Source organism: Festucalex cinctus, chromosome 3 (genome assembly GCF_051991245.1).
Source record: "Festucalex cinctus isolate MCC-2025b chromosome 3, RoL_Fcin_1.0, whole genome shotgun sequence".
Lineage (NCBI taxonomy): Eukaryota > Metazoa > Chordata > Actinopteri > Syngnathiformes > Syngnathidae > Festucalex > Festucalex cinctus.
The window spans coordinates 28,135,964-28,152,053 of record NC_135413.1 but is presented as its reverse complement, the minus strand read 5'-3'; the positions used below and the strand labels follow the sequence as shown (position 1 = coordinate 28,152,053).

The 16,090-nt window shown below is 38.0% G+C and overlaps 1 protein-coding gene and 1 long non-coding RNA gene across 3 annotated transcripts in view; one reads left to right on the top strand and one right to left on the bottom strand.

Moving 5' to 3' along the window:
• LOC144016340 (A disintegrin and metalloproteinase with thrombospondin motifs 20) overlaps positions 1 to 16,090 on the top strand; it is a 103,506-nt gene that overhangs the window by 70,935 nt on the left and 16,481 nt on the right. For both annotated transcript variants that reach the window (XM_077517338.1, XM_077517337.1), the window contains exons 28-29: positions 1,343 to 1,519; positions 15,436 to 15,603. In XM_077517338.1, coding sequence (XP_077373464.1) covers positions 1,343 to 1,519; positions 15,436 to 15,603 — 345 coding nt within the window. The remainder of the gene's footprint in view (positions 1 to 1,342; positions 1,520 to 15,435; positions 15,604 to 16,090) is intronic.
• Positions 6,215 to 11,500, bottom strand: LOC144016343 (uncharacterized). The gene is made up of 4 exons (XR_013282891.1): positions 11,157 to 11,500; positions 10,565 to 10,607; positions 9,457 to 9,492; positions 6,215 to 7,992 (listed from the first exon to the last, which is right to left on the bottom strand). It is a non-coding gene; the product is annotated as an uncharacterized LOC144016343 (long non-coding RNA).

Here is a 16,090-nt window from a genome sequence, read left to right as displayed (position 1 = left end):
TAATCTTGGTTTAAATGCGGATCATGGATTGACTCTAGACTGAGGATCAGTCAGATTATAATTGAATATGTCGAAAACTCGGGCCCGGTTCGATTATGGCCTTTCAAACATTGGCCAAAAGGCACTCTGACCATTTACACCAGTAAATGTTGTAACATGGTTTCATTATTTATTTTACATAAATCTATACAGTAACCTTGTATCCTTAAATATATAGCATAACATGTGTTGATCAGGTCATTCTTTAGACCTGTCAATCAAAGCGAAGAAAATCCTTTTTTTAAAATTATTATTTTATTTTATTTTTTTTACAAGCAATGCCTAGGTGTGCAATGCCACTAAAATAAAAATAGAGTGGAAAATAAATCAAACATAAACGTGTTAAATACGACACGTTCAACTACTGATGAAACAAACACATATGACAAGGATTAATGTCATTATAACTTCATTAAATTAATGAAATGTGCCATGCATTGCATACTGGGAAATGAAAAGGGTTTTTATGTATTTATTTTTTTAACAATATATTTGCATTTCCAATAGGAATAGGGACCAGGCCAGTCCACAGATAGTGAAATGCACACATAATTGACACCCAGTGAAATGCATTGGGGTATTATTTTTTTTTTTAATTGCATTATATATTTTTTTTAATTAATCGTCCAATTAGTTGATAATCTGTGTTTTTGGTTTGTTTTCTTCTGACAAAAAAAAGCACTTTAGGCTTCCGCCTAATAAAATCCATATCAGCTAGGCCTAAAAACTAATTGGTTTCAAAAAAATTAATAAATAAAAAAACTGACATTGAGTAAGTCGTCCGCAGCAGTAGTTGGCGCTATACTGTGGCAGTTGGCCACATCGACAAACCATCATCTGCATCAGTGTTTACAATTTTTAGTTAGTTTTGTGAGATAGTTGTGCTGGAATAGAGTTGCTCAACTTGGCATTGCAAGTCATGCAGTTAGTTATGTTATACTACCACCACTCAACTCAAGCGCTTCGAAACAACAAAGCTACTGTTTTCTGAATTAAGATGGAATCCAGGGGCAGCAGATATAATGAAAACAGCAGAGGCCCCGTAATTGAACCCTGTGGAACACCATACGTTCCGTTATGCATGTGAATTCCTATTGCACGTTTTCGTTCAACCACTTTTTTTTTTCTCGAGATAGTTACCCATCACAACAGTCAGTTGATTGAACCCAGGTGAAGAACGACTGTACTAGATTTGTCAGTGAAAAAAAATGGTATCGTACATCCGTATACAAGTACTTTGTGGATGGTACTGTAAGTGAGGCTAGCGGCAGATCCCTAACGTGCATCCATCTGGCTCCCTCAGTGCACTCAGAGCTGCGGAGGAGGACGGCGAACTCGCCTGGTGGTGTGCCAGAGGCCCAGCGGCGAGCCTCTCAACGACTACAACTGCGACATCCTGGACAAGCCGCTGGACATGGAGCAGTGCAACCTGCAGCCCTGCGTAGGCTCCGCCTCCTGGCAGCGCAGACCATGGAAGCCGGTACGATAGTGTTGATACTTTCACCCGTTTTTTTTCTTCTTTTTTTTTTTTTTTCCCACCTGCTGGTGCGTCAGCGCCAACGCGCGTATTTAGTCTAATGCTGCGGGGAGACTCAACTGAGCGCCGCTTATCACGTGCGCGCTCGTTGGCATGCGTTGGCGCCAGCCCACCCAGCCGGGGGCCCCGCAGTGACATGGTGCTGATTAGAAGGGAGAAACAAAAGAGCAGAAAAAAAAAAAAAACATGACGACACGAAATGGTGCTTCTCTTAGGCGTTCATTATAAACACATGGATCTCGTTTTTTTTTTTTTTTTTTTTTTACACTCAAGACAGTGTTGTTCTATGTATGCTGTTCTCGCTGCCTTCAACATGTATCCTGAGTACACAAGTGTATATTTGTGTATAAGAGTTAAAATTATGGCTTTTATCAAATTATTGTATTATGTATCTTTGTACAGGATTTTTTTTGTTCGTTTGTTTTTTCCGAAATTCTCATTTTTCGTTACTGATTATTTAAAAACGTTTGCTGGTGCTCTGGCTCAGACCTCTTGTATCTCTTTAAAGTAAATACAGTATTGTACAGAGGAAAATATTTTCATTGATTTTTGTTTGGGTGGATAGTTGTTTTTTTTGTTTTTTTTATTTCATCCAAGACAGTCGGCGCATTTCCTAATCTTCACACCATAGAATGAAAAACATGCTTAGAATTTATAGGGTAAAAAAATAATAATAATAAAAAGCATTTCACATGAATACAGTAAACTCAGTACAGTTGATATAAAAAGTCAACACACCCCCTTTCCAATTGCTATTTTTTTCTGACATTATATAAAACAAATGAGACCATGACCATGATAAAACATTTTTAAACTTTTAAATTGGATTCATCACACACCTGCCTCCATTTAAAGTCCCTTTGATTAACACCAACTGAAGTTCAGATGTTCTAGTAGGCGATTTCTGCCTTTTTTTTTTTTTCCTCTTGCAGAAGCCTGAAGAAGATGTGCTAACACTGACTGCTAATTTGAGCGGTTCATAATTCCCTACCCTCTGATGCTCTGCAGATTATTCCTTGTGCTGTAAAATGTTGCACAAAAATGGCTGCAAAAGCCAACTAGAACATCTGACCTTTATTTGGGGGGAATTTGAGGCAGTAAAAATGGTGGCAAGGTATGTGATGATTGCCATGTAACACGAGTTTGAATGTCATTTGTTTATTTTGAACACAGTTTACAGGAGGGTATGCACACTTTTGCAACCAGATTATTTTAGTTTTAATTGCCTTTGTTGAAAAGATTTCATTTTAATGTAGTTTTAGAATTTTATTGTTTTAAATTCTTTCTTTGTAGCACGAAAAGCTGGCATTTAAACAGGGGTGTGTAGACTTTTTCAATCTTCATATATTTGATGATTTCAGACATCATTGACCTTGTTGATGAAGTGACATGTCACCAAAATAATGACTAACATCTAAACATTTTTTTTTATGTACGTAATACCTTGACGTTCCTGTCTCGAAGTGGAGATTTTATTATTATTATTATTATTATTATTATTATTATTATCTTTTACAGCAGTCAAAATCGGTACGTTAATGTCGCAAATTCATTCTACAGAATCTACTAAAAACACACAGATACCTCCTTCCCTGTTTTTTTTTTTTTGTTTTATGTCACTTATTTTGGCCAGTTTATTATTTTTTTCTGAAGGATTTTTTTTTCCACGCATGAAATATTTATTTGTTTACAATAGCTGATAATAAATGTTGCAGCTTTAATGTTTTGAATCAGACTTAATAAAATATGATAAAATGATTTGAAATTGCCACTCAAAAAGCATAAAACAAGACGAAAGTAAGAAGCGGACTCCGTTTGAAGGATGTCCAACACCCCGTTTTCATGCCCAGGGCAAAGGTCAGTGTACCTGTGCGCGTGAATGACGTTTACTTTCTTTATTGCATTTTCGCTGCCATGTTCAATTTGTGCCGTTGTGGGAGTGAACACAGCTAACTTGATCCGTGGCCAATGGAAGTGGCTGCTCTCATTCCTCTTTAAATTCAGCACCACAACTTAGACCCGCTTCGTCTGCTTGGTCACCAAATTGTCAGAGGCATGTAAAAGAAAACACATTTGGCACAGCGGGGTCTACCAGATTCACAAATATGGTTCAAAACTCAAGATTGAGACTCTTCTGTGATGATAAATAAATCAACTTGACATGTCTATAGTAGCTCATATCAAGATGTCTTCCTTTCAACTAACTTCCAGGGATTTTTTTGTTAGCACAAAACACATTTGAAACAATCTCCCAATTAAGCATCGCCGCATCATTTTAGACGGCAGCTCGACAATAAAAATGTTACACAAGGAGCGACTCGTGACAAAACAGAAAAGCTTTCATAGCTCGTGTCATTTTTGCACGCTCGTATTTACGTCCCCATAAAAAGCGCAGCGGGACTCCAGCGCTGTCACATGCAGCTTTACGGGATACAAATCACCAGCGGTCGTAAAAAAAAACGCCTTGCGAACCTTGGCGACGGCGAAACGACGCTTAATTCGGTTTGACGCGTCGCGTCCCCGCAAGTCACGCGGGCCCTTTGCAGCATCTTATAACCTCAGTGTATTTTATTTGTATTTGTGCATGTTTTGCTTGATTGTTCCAAGATGATATTTATTTCAGAGGAGTGCAAAAACGCAGGAAAAAAAAAACAAAAAAAAGTTTGAGTCAGCTCCTTCCCTTTTGTAAAGTTGATTAAAGAACCCAAACTGTGACACTGGTGTTGTTTTTCCCATGCACACAAAATATTGCACATGCCTAAGAAAGCTTTCATATTAAAAGTCAAAAGAGAACATAGGATGAAAAGGACACGCGAAGTATTTGAAACACACTTTTTATCATGCAGGTACAAATATATACACACAGAAGGTACCTCAAAAATGCAACATCATGCTAACTGTTAGCATTCATAATCAATTTTACACTTATAGTACATTTTGTGTAGTGTCAACTGTTTTATACGTCAGGAGTAAATATGCACTTAAATCATGAATGTAATTAATATATGTATTTATTTATATTCACTATTGTATATGAGGTATAATCATCTTAATAATAATAATAATAAATTAAGTTGCTGATTACAAATTGTAATTGGTTATTGTATTACATATTAATTTCAAATGTATTTAATGACACAAATACAGCCTTAAAAAATAATTACATCTGCTTTACATGACATTATTTAATTTGATATATTCAATTATTCTGAATGTTTGGATGATCATTTGCTTTCTCTGTGAATATAGTCGGAAAAAAAATCAATTAATTAAAATGACTACTGGACATGTTGCGCAATGCCCCTGACGTCTGTACAGAAGAAATCAGGTCAAACTGTTGTTTTCAAATTCTAGTTTACTGTACTTTATTACACAATACTTAGTTAACTGTTTTTTTTTTTTTTTTTTATTTTGCATACGAAAAATACTCAACAAACTAAAACTAATGCTAAAAACTTATTTAAAAAAAACATTTATGAAAAAACATAATTCATAAAAACTAATAAAACCCGCTCTGAAAATTTATTAAAATTAACCAAATTTAAAAAAAACTAAAACTAATATTAATAAAAACTAAACTAAAACAAAGCATTTACAGGGGAAAAAAAGGGATTAATAAAAACTAACAAACCGGCTCTGAAAACTAATTAAAACTAACTGAATGCATACAGTTATGCATGTATTTTTGAAACATGAACACTTTGAAAAGCAAATCAGTGAAACAGATGTGTGCATATTAAATTATTATAATATTTATAGTTTGGTAAAGGAGATCAATAAGACAACAATGATCCAAATGTGTACAAAAAAACGTATTAATCATAGGAAAGCAGATATAGAACACTATTTAGCATAAAAAAAAACATTCATTCATGCCAAGAATCCCATTAAACACGTATTATTGAAATATTTTATTGAAATTGGCCCACTTGTTTCCTTTGTTCCCTTATTAGCTGATTGCAACAATTTTCAATAGCCTTACCTTGTGCGAGAGCCTCTTTTGTTTGCTTTTCTCACCGTGGTTTAACTTAAACGCAGTAGCGATCAGCTGCAATTGTAATTATTATTATTATTATTATGAATGAAGGACTTTCAATATGTTATCGTCATTTGTAACCACATTTTCTTGCACTACTCCGTTCGGGCACTGATCTATGACAGTGCCCATAAAAAGAGGCTTGGCCTTAACTCTTTTACTGCCACACATTATCAAAATGTTATCATTCACGTCATCCTTGAAAACGTTCTATTTCATCAGATTTCGTCATCTTTCATTGTAATTTGATACACGGGCAGCCCATTGAAGCGATACAATGCTGCCATCTGGTGGCCATAGTTAGAGAGTGTTTTTTATTCCACAACCCATTGACCAGGCAGCGTTGCACTTGGATGTTGCACTGCCCATTGATGGAAAAATAATAATAATAATAATAATAATAAACGTAGTTGACGTCATTTAACGTTTATGGCGGCATACATTGTGATTTTATTAATCGTGATTAAACGTTTTTGGCAGTCAAAGAGTTAATTTGAAGTGATTTTCCGATCACCCTAATTGGGCGCGACTCATTCGACAATCGTCGTTGTTCCTGCAGTCTTCGCATATTGAATCTCGTTTGTCCAAAGAAAAGACACAAAACAATTGGCATATTTTATTGCACAGTCGAAAAGCAGAACGTCACGAGTCAAGCAAATCAGCAGGGTGCGTGTCGGGTTTCCACGTGGGATCAATTGGCCAGGAAAAGATCAATTTCAGTCATTTAATGCTTGCTGGCTTGTAATAAAAACACACCGTTTCCTGGTGAGCCGCGTTCCCATGGACGAACGCGGGGGGGGTGAACTCATCACAAATGAAATCCACATGCACCTTGACATATTTGACTTTAGCCTGAGGGTGGAGCATCGGGGTCCACTGCCAGTGACATCACTGCGCTCATGTTTCCTTCTCGTCTCAGCCTCACATTAGAATATATACATTCGAATGGAACAGAAAGCCTTTATTGTGATTGCATGGCGCAGATACAACAAAATTGGGGTCAAAGGTGAGCTGAAGGCGACTCCAGAGAGGTGCAGGTATGCCCTGGAATATTCGCCAGAAAATCACACATGTAGAAAACCATTCTCGCTTGTGTTCGCACCTATGGACAGTTTAGAGCAGGCCTCTCTATTTATTTTTTTAAAAATTATTATTATTATTATTTTTGCAAGGATATCTTACGCCAATTAAACATGACCAATTTCACTACTTTCAAAAAATGGGGGGGGGGGGGGGAGGAGCATAATGGTAGAATTATTTTTCTTCGAAAAATATTTACAAGACCAACAAGGGGCAATATTTTATTGGAATGAAAAGTCATAATCTTATGAAAATAAAGTTGTATTATTCCAAAATAAGTCTCAATGTTAATTTATTGAAGTCTCAGTCTAACAAGGGAAGAAAGTTGTATTTTAATATACGTCAAAAATGCAACTTTATACTACTCATGTCACAAGTAATTGAGTAATACTTAAGACAAGATCGAAGACTTCCATGCAGCGGTCGGCCCAAAAAGCTGAAAAAGGGAAACAGTTTGAATGGTTACAGCACGGAAATGAACATCATCCTCGTGAAACAAGCGTACAAATCCCACTGTCCTACTTGTAGCAGTTTATTTGCGGCCATTTTTTTCGAGATCTTGAAGGTTTTCGAAGAACAGCTGGCTAACATTTATCAGGAAGAGGAAGTTGAGCTTTTTTTTTTTGCCGACGTCAAAGGTCAACCAGTTTGTGACGTTAGTGCCAAACTCTTTCGATATGCGAGACATATGCTGCTCGTGCAAGGATCTTTCATTTACGCTTGCGTTGCATAGTCGTAAGGCGGGCGGGGGTTTTAGCCCTCTGTGGAATGTTTAGTCCGGAACTGTGCTGTTTTGGCATTTCACTTTGACTTATGGCTGCGTGCTATATCTCTTCCGAGTGCTGTTGACTTAAAAAGGAAACGGCGTGAAAAGAAATTGGACACGCGTCCTCGGGACTGCTCTTCATTGGAACTCTCGTAGAGGAAGTTTGCGGTATTTGAACTGGAAATCCTTTCCACCCCACCCATATACGATCTTGATCGAGATGAAACGTGACCGTCGCATCTGAAAGTCATCAACCGTTTGCATATCAAGCCAAAAATAAAGCGCATATTTCATCTCGATACCAAGTCTAAAGTATGTCAGGATTTCACGCTACTTTGCTTGAAACGCATGAAACGATGCCTCTTGACAACATTCTTACCATCTGCTCGCACAAAGCCGGCAGTTTTGTTTTGACTTGTGCCTTCACGAGCTCCCCGCAAACGTACGTGGGATCGGGACGTTCCGGGGACTCTGTATCATCCTCCCTCACGTCCCCATCGCGTTTCATCTTCATCGAGGCCGGGCCTGCTCGTACTGGTAGAAAACAAAAACACATGTTGCCTTGCTTTGAATTGCTCTCATGTTTGATGAGGAGTACAAGCCAGGAGATACAGTCCAACATCTAATGCGGGCTACACAAATACAAGTGTAAGTTCTAAGACCTGACCACAAAAGATAACATTCTGAACCTCTTTAAAAAATAGTATTAACTAGGTGTGTCAGTTGTAATTAATTGCATAACTTCAGTAGTTAATCGCAGATTTTATATCTGTTTAAATGCACAATAAAATATTTTTTGTTCCTAGTTTTCATACTCTTGGTAACATAAAAGCGGGGAAAAAAACTAATATGGCTGCATCTTTTAGTCATTGATACAGCAATTTTATAATTCATAAAATTTAGTTAAAATTAAAAAGATATAGTGTACTGCAAAAAAAGGAGTGTATTGATTTTTGTTGAGGCCATTTTTCTGCCACTAGAAGGCAATATTGATATTATATTATAGATTATTATATTATTATTACATTATATTATTATTATTATTATTATTATATTATTATTATTATTATTATTATTATTATTATTATTATTATATTATAGATTATTGTTATTATTATTATTATATTCTAGATTATATTATTATATTATATTATAGATGGCAAATAGTCAGCTAGCTTAATGCTAACACATAATGCAAAATGCCATAGATAGCTAACGCAAATTAGCAGAAATGCTTCATAATTTTAACCCTTTCAACATCGAACTCGCTTTGGCACCATACTGCCTCTCACTGGTCATTTTTGGTCCTACAACAGACTTCTGATTCATGCAAGGAGACCCGTGATTGTCAGTAGAGATGCGATTTTGTATCGTATGCTGTGTTCGTCATTTTTGATCACTATTAGACCAGTAAGAACACTTTTGCTGATTATTGTGGGAATGCTGAACAACATATTTTATTATATATATATATATATATATATATATATATATATATATATATTATTTTAGGCACATTTTGTTCTCCTCACTTTTTTAACGTCAAACAACTCCCACATAATACTTCCGATTTACACCGTTCAAATTTCAAGTTTCTGAAAAAATTCACGCCTTCCAGGCTATCAATCGTCTGATTCCACATTACTCACAGTACTCTCCCAATTTAACGCTAAAGATCAACTTTTCCTCATTCATTTTCAATGGGACTGATCATTAGCATTCAGCTTTCAGCATTCCCACGCAATTTCTCCAGAAATGGCACTTAGTCTAGTTGTTCAAAACATTCAAATTTCATTCTGCGTGAACACTTCTGAAGTCTAACTTTAAAAAGTTCCTCCCCAATAGCGCCCTTGACAAGATATCAATGAGATTCCGACTGCAGACGTTCTCCCCCTTAGTCTAAACACTCACGTTGGCCAAGGTTAAGTCACTTTCAGAAAACGTGTTCACCATTACCATCAAGCCGCTGTGTGATTGACACGTAACCTTGACACTCACCATTTTGGCGGCCGCGGTCTTCCTTAAAAGCCTTGACTAATGATAACATGCAAAAAAAAAAAAAAAAAAATGGCCATTTGTTAGTCTACAAAGCAGGGAAACAATCCGATTCCAATATAAAGGTCAGTTTAAATGTTATCAGACATTTTTTGAAGATAACAATTCCACTCTACCAACAGGGTGGTGTGCTTAATATATTTAGTACAGAACATTTTTTAACCCCCCCAAATTGCCAATTTTTGTGAGTAGACCATCTCAAACATACAAGTCATGTTTTAACTACAAGTAGACTTTACTTGATCAGGATTTTTTGGCTGATCACGATCGAGTTTGGGACAAAAAAAAAACTCCACCCATACAATCAGAAGATGAAGCAATATATTTGTTTAAAAAACAAATAAATAAATGTATATATACATTTTTACTCTACAGTTAACTGCATTCGCGGGGGATAAGGACTGGCCCGGCCCACAGGTTATCAATTGATGTCAATTGAAATGCATGGAGAAAAAAAAAATGTGCTATTTAAGTCACGTCTTATTTCGTGGAGCCGATCAGTAAAGTTATTGATCGATCGGGCAAATTAAGACATTACAACCGATCACAAAATTTGCATAAAATCCTCAATATCGTCCAATCCCGATTCAGACGATCAGATCAGATCTGTGTAAAGTCTAGTTTTAACAAATAATTACATAAAATGCAGTAACTTTGAGGTTATGCCAAACTGTTGTTTATTTATCTTTAAAAAAATAGCTCAGTCCAAAGACTTTCGAGGGATGTTTGATACCATTTTTTTTTTCAGACTGATGAGTATGAGTATGAGTACTCGACTCTTGAGTAGTCACAAATACCTAGCACTTTTGATACATAAAATTTCCCCAAAAAACAATGACAGATAATTGATAATGTAGCAATTTTCCTCAAAACTGCATGAAATTAATGCCAATTTTTTTATTCTTCTAATTTCTAATTTTTAATTCATAATCGTAAAATACTCACAAGGCAAGGTATCGGCCTGGTAAAAAAACTGGTATCGGTACTTGCGCATTCCTATTATTTCCTATTTGTTTATTTTCTCGTGATCTCTTGGCTCTTTTTAGCTTACCTGGTGGCAGAAAATGTGTCGGCGGTCTTGCAAGACGACGTCTCTACAAAAAGATGAGAATAAATGTGAAATGACTCGGTAACAACTCCTGTTTAACTCTCCGCTCCCCGCCCGGCCAGCCGGGGCCTGTTTGAAACGAAGTGCGTCTGGTTTAGCACTCAATTAAGTGATTTGCCTGAGAACTGTGAAACTGTCAAATGCGGAATGTCGCTCTGGATCTACTTAAAGCGAATAATTGCGAGCTTGTCGCCGCATTCTGTGCGAGCGAAAGCTTGTTTTTGTTTTTTTTTCCCTTGGCCGCTCGTTTCTGCACGGCGGATGAGTGATTCCACTTTAATCCCTGCATGAATCCTTTCTCCCCCACACACGGATTACAACAGATTTGAGGCGGCTAATCATGTGAAATTAATGGCCGTGACGACGTGGGAGGGCAGAAAAGTGTGTCGAGAGAGTTTCCCTTTTTTTTTTTTTTTTTTTGTTAGCATCCTCAAATTAGTAGCAACATTAGTAAGGCTTATTTCCAATTTCAACAGTGGAAGAGTGTTGGGAGGGACATGCTGTAAATAGTAAAAGTAGTGAAAGGGTGCCCTACCTGACTGGGTGCTGTGGGGTCCCAAAGGTCAGCTGTTTTTTTTTTTTTCTCGGTTTTCCCTCATTTTTGTCTGAGAGGTTGAAGCGTTCCTGCGGTCCACTACCCGTCACTGAACTGCACTGTCCTGTCCTGCTCTCTGCGATGCACTAATGGCTGACATACGATGCGAGGGAGGCGCACATATAGCCCGTCTTTTAGACCCCCCCCTCCCTTGCACACGCACACTCCTCCTCCTCCTCCCCGCTATTAAAATGCAGATAAAGTTCAGCCAGGGGAGCGTAGCCCGTATGACTGCGATTTTCTTCCTTCCTCCTTCTTTTACGGCACTGAGGAGGGGCCTGCTCTTCTCTCGACCCCCCCACCACCACCACCTCCCTTCCACAAAAAGCAGTCTGAAGTGGTGGTGGTGGGAGTTGTCTTTTTTTTGTGTGCGTGCGTGCAGCGGCAATGCAAAGGGGCCAGCTTTGATGCTGTGCGTCAGCTGAGGCTGCCCTGTGTTTAAAATGCCTCGGTAATTACAATGTGGGATGCATGTGTGCGCAGCGTCAACCGCTACGCTGCACTCACAAAACGGCTTGTTTGCGAGTGTACTCAAAAGCAGAGGTGCCAGATGTACTTACACTTTACTTGCATGTTAGTACAGATAGAAACCAACATTGGATAATAAAAAAAAAAAGGGACTGGTGAAAATATAAATTACAGATTCAGCTTCTTTTGAAATAAATCGTGCAAGTGACTCAGTGTGATAGACGAGCGGAAAGATTTTTCACAGATCGTATTTTATCATGTACAGTATTACTTACTAGTTTAAATTATGTAAATGTATTGCATTCACGTAAAAAAAACAACTTGTTTTTCTGACAAATTTTGGGGGGAAGCTTGTTTTTCGGTGTGTATTTTTTCCTTTTTTTCTGATTTTTTTTTTCTGTTTTACTGAATATTTTTTTTTCTGTCATAAAAAAAAAAAAAAATCCGAAAGTGAAGGGAAAAAATATTCTGAAAAACAGGAGGAAAAATGACCGGAAAAAAATACTCTGAAAAAGAGAAATTGGTGCTCTGTTTTCCAGAGTATTTTTTTTATGTTTTATTTTAAAAAAGTTTTTACCTCTGAGCTCAAAGTGACTTGTTGCAGGCTCACTAATGGCGGACATTACCAACATACCTTCAACTATATCTATCACTGATTGCCTCAGTTAAGATAAGTTGGAGTTCAGAGGTAAAAAATAATAATGATAATAATAATATTAATCAGAAAAATAAAATAATTTAAAAAATATATTTTTCTCCTGTTTTTCAGAATATTTTTTTGTGCTTTTCTGAGTAAAATTTACTCCTGTTTTTCAGAATATTTTTCCCCCCTATATTTCATAATGGTTTTTTTTTATGTCAGAAAAAAACAGAAAAAGAAATACTCAGAAAAACATAATAATTTTTAAAAAATATATATTTTTCTCCTGTTTTTCTGAATATTTTCCCCCCCTATATTTCGTAATGGGTTTTTTTATGTCAGAAAAAAACAGAAAAAGAAATACTCAGAAAAACATAATAATTTTTAAAAAATATATATTTTTCTCCTGTTTTTCTGAATATTTTCCCCCCCTATTTTTCATAATATTTTTTATGACAAAAATACTCAGAAAAACAAAATTACAAAAAATACACAAAAACAGTGACACCCCCCCCCCCCCCCCCCGAAAAAAAAAACAAAAAACAAAAACAAAACAAAAACCAAAAAAGTCATAAAAACAGGAGTTTTTTGTTTTGTTGGTTGGTTGGTTGGTTGGTTGGTATTGTTCAAGTGAATACAATACGCCTCTTTACAAATTCCAACTTTTTTTGGGGGGGGGAGATTGCAAACTCACCTTTATTAAGAAACGTTATCTAGTGTTGGCTCAGACTTGTATGCCATGAAAACAATATGTTGCCATAACTTTGCTAATGTTGTGAACAGAAAAACAAAAAAAAGTGTTCAATTAGCTCAGGCTAAAGCAGAACGACGACACAATTATCTGAAATAAGGCCATGGAACTGGGATAATCTTGCTTCTCTCTAAACATAGATAATAGGTCGTGATGGTGTCGTGGTACATTCGTCTGATTACTCTGTTTGAGTTCAGCTCCTTCTCAGTGATGGTGTGAATGTCACATAATTACGTGCCCTGTGATTGACCAGCGACCAATCCAGGGTGCCTTTAAATTGGTTGGGATAGGCTCCAACTCTTCGCAACCCTGAACAAGATAAGTGGTTTATAGAAAATGGATGGTCAAGTACAGATGCCACTGCAACAAGTTGCTCTTGTCTCGTGTTGGATGTTACGCAACATTCTGAGATCATCATTAGGGGACAATGCAATATTATGCGGGTGATCTGGACTGGAAAACGCACCAAGACAAAAACGCGCTTCGCCGTGTCTCCTGAACCCAGTTTGTAAAAGTGGCGCCTCGCTCAGTCGTCGAGCAAAAAATAGCCCACACCCTAATTGGTGTCTGGCCTCACGGAGGGGGGGGGGGGGGGGGGGGTACCCAAGACTCATCCGCTATCTCCAGCCCGTTTCAGCGCTTTCACCAGCATGTTCTGCTTTGTGACCATTTTTGCCCGTCACTCTCGCGTTCCTGAAGTTCTTCAGGCCCCCTTATTGGTCCCAGATGAACGTCTCGCCATGTTTGGCTCGGCGACGCCGCAGTCAGTTTACAGGAGCTCCTCGGAGTCCTCGCTTTGTTTACAGGTTAAACAGCCGGAGGCATTCCAACGGGCGCGAGCGTCCCGTTTGATGTGTTTGCGGCACGCTCGCTTGGCCGTGAAATGCTGCGAGGAAGCCCGCCGACCTCACCGAGCATCTGTTCGTTTTGGCAAAACGCCAACACACTTATTGACCTCACTGATTTGGATATTCAGACATATTATGCCATTTTATACTCTTCCCAGGTGATTTAGTAAAGGCTGTAATTTTGCATTTGATGAGCGGGCAGGCACGTCCAGAGGCCCAGCTAACCATCCATCCATTTTCTATACCGCTAATCCTATTAGGGTTGTGGGTGATTTTGAGCCCAAGCCAGCTGATTTTGGGATGAGAAGCAAACCTCAGAACTGTAAGGCAGATGTGCGAACCACTAAGACCGCCGTGCCATTTGGTATACACGCAAAAGAGCACTTTACATTATATGTTTAATGCTGAAAGAGCTTTTCCATATGTGCTCTTGTTTTTTTTTCAATGCATATAGCGCACCGAATATTTGCATGAAGATGTTGCGGAATGAGCACAATGCGGAGCGATGAGGTGTTGCCGTGGCATGTATAATTAATTGATTGCCATGCTTATATCATAAAGAAACCCAACAACCATTCACAACTTTGGACAACTTAAGAGTCCTTTTGCAGAGTACTTGTATAAATAGGGATAGACCACTTATCGTCCGCACCCATTTTCGGTGCCGATATATCGGCATTGGCCTTTTTACTAATCTGAAGATCGATAAAGCGGGTATCTCACTGAGCGGTGAATGCTTGCGAACATATAGCGAAATTTCGGGTTTTCATCAGGATTTGCAAGATGGTCACAGACAGTTTTTACTTGTCGCAAAACCATTTTGAACATATTCTGACCATTTTTACCGTCTGCGAAGATCTTTTGAAACCTTTTATGAACCCTGACAAACATCCCAAATTAGCTGCATTCACTTGCATTTGTCACTCAGTGAGATACAGGAAAAGTCTCGTTTATGGATGTGTTAAAATTTTCACTTTATAAAAAAAAAAAAGTAATGCCAACGTTGGGAACTCCCTACATTTTTTATTGAAAGAAAAATAATAATGATAATAATAAAATTAAGATATTATGTTGAAATTTTGGAAAACTACATCTCCAATAAATTTGACTTTCTTATTTGCTGATGACTCTGGAAGCCATTTTTGTTAGAATGTTCTAAACAAAACTCTCATTTCTTTGTATGTTTAAGATTAAAAGAAAAGTACATTTTTTTTAAAATTTTGACAATAATATACTGAAAATGAAAATTGGCTTGTAATATTGGTTATCCGTTTACCATGTCGGTAACACAAAAGCACGATGAAGCGTTCAACCTCAATACAGGAGATATTCCGATGGAGATTTGAACCCAGATTTCCTGACTGTGAGGTAGCCACAATTCCACCATCCTGCCGTTTTGTTACTCACATATTAGAAATCTCAATCTTCATGTTTTTATTCAGCAAATTTAGATCACGCGTTGTATTCATGGATTCTGCTGATTGGTCCGATTTTCTTCCTTTCGCCTTGTAGTGTTCGGTGACTTGTGGGCGTGGCGTCAAGCAGCGGGAGATCACCTGCGTGGACCGGAACCAAACCAAAATAGATGAGGAACACTGCGGCCCACTTCCTCGCCCCCGCACCGAGAAATCCTGCCGGGCTCGCGGGTGCCCCGCGTGGAGAGTCAACAGGTGGAGCAAGGTATGTGACATTAGCTGATAATCCTCTTTTTTTTTTTTTTTTGGGGGGGGGGGGGGGGGGGGGGGGTATAGTCTGCCGGTTTCACTCAGGAAAATGCACTTTTTAAAATACAGAGATTTAAACCATCAAGCTACTTCTCAATTTACAGATCTGGGCTTCTCTTAATTTCTGGTGGTGATTTTGTCCTAACCCCCCACCCCCCTCCCAGCCTGTATTTTGCCATTTTGTGTTTGTTTTGTAAACAGCGGGATTTTTCTGTGGAAAGACAGTGTTTGTACCCCTCCAGCCAATCGCAGGGCGGGGGAGTGGCATGTCGCAAACGGGGCCGGGCTAACTTGTCGGCTGCGTGACGTCACTCCCGCGGCGATTTGAAAGCACGCACGGATTTTTTTCTTTTTTCTTTTTTTTCTTTCACTCACTCACTCACAGAAGCTTACATGTGTGAATTTAGGACATTTAGGACAAAATTATTATTATTTATTGGCAG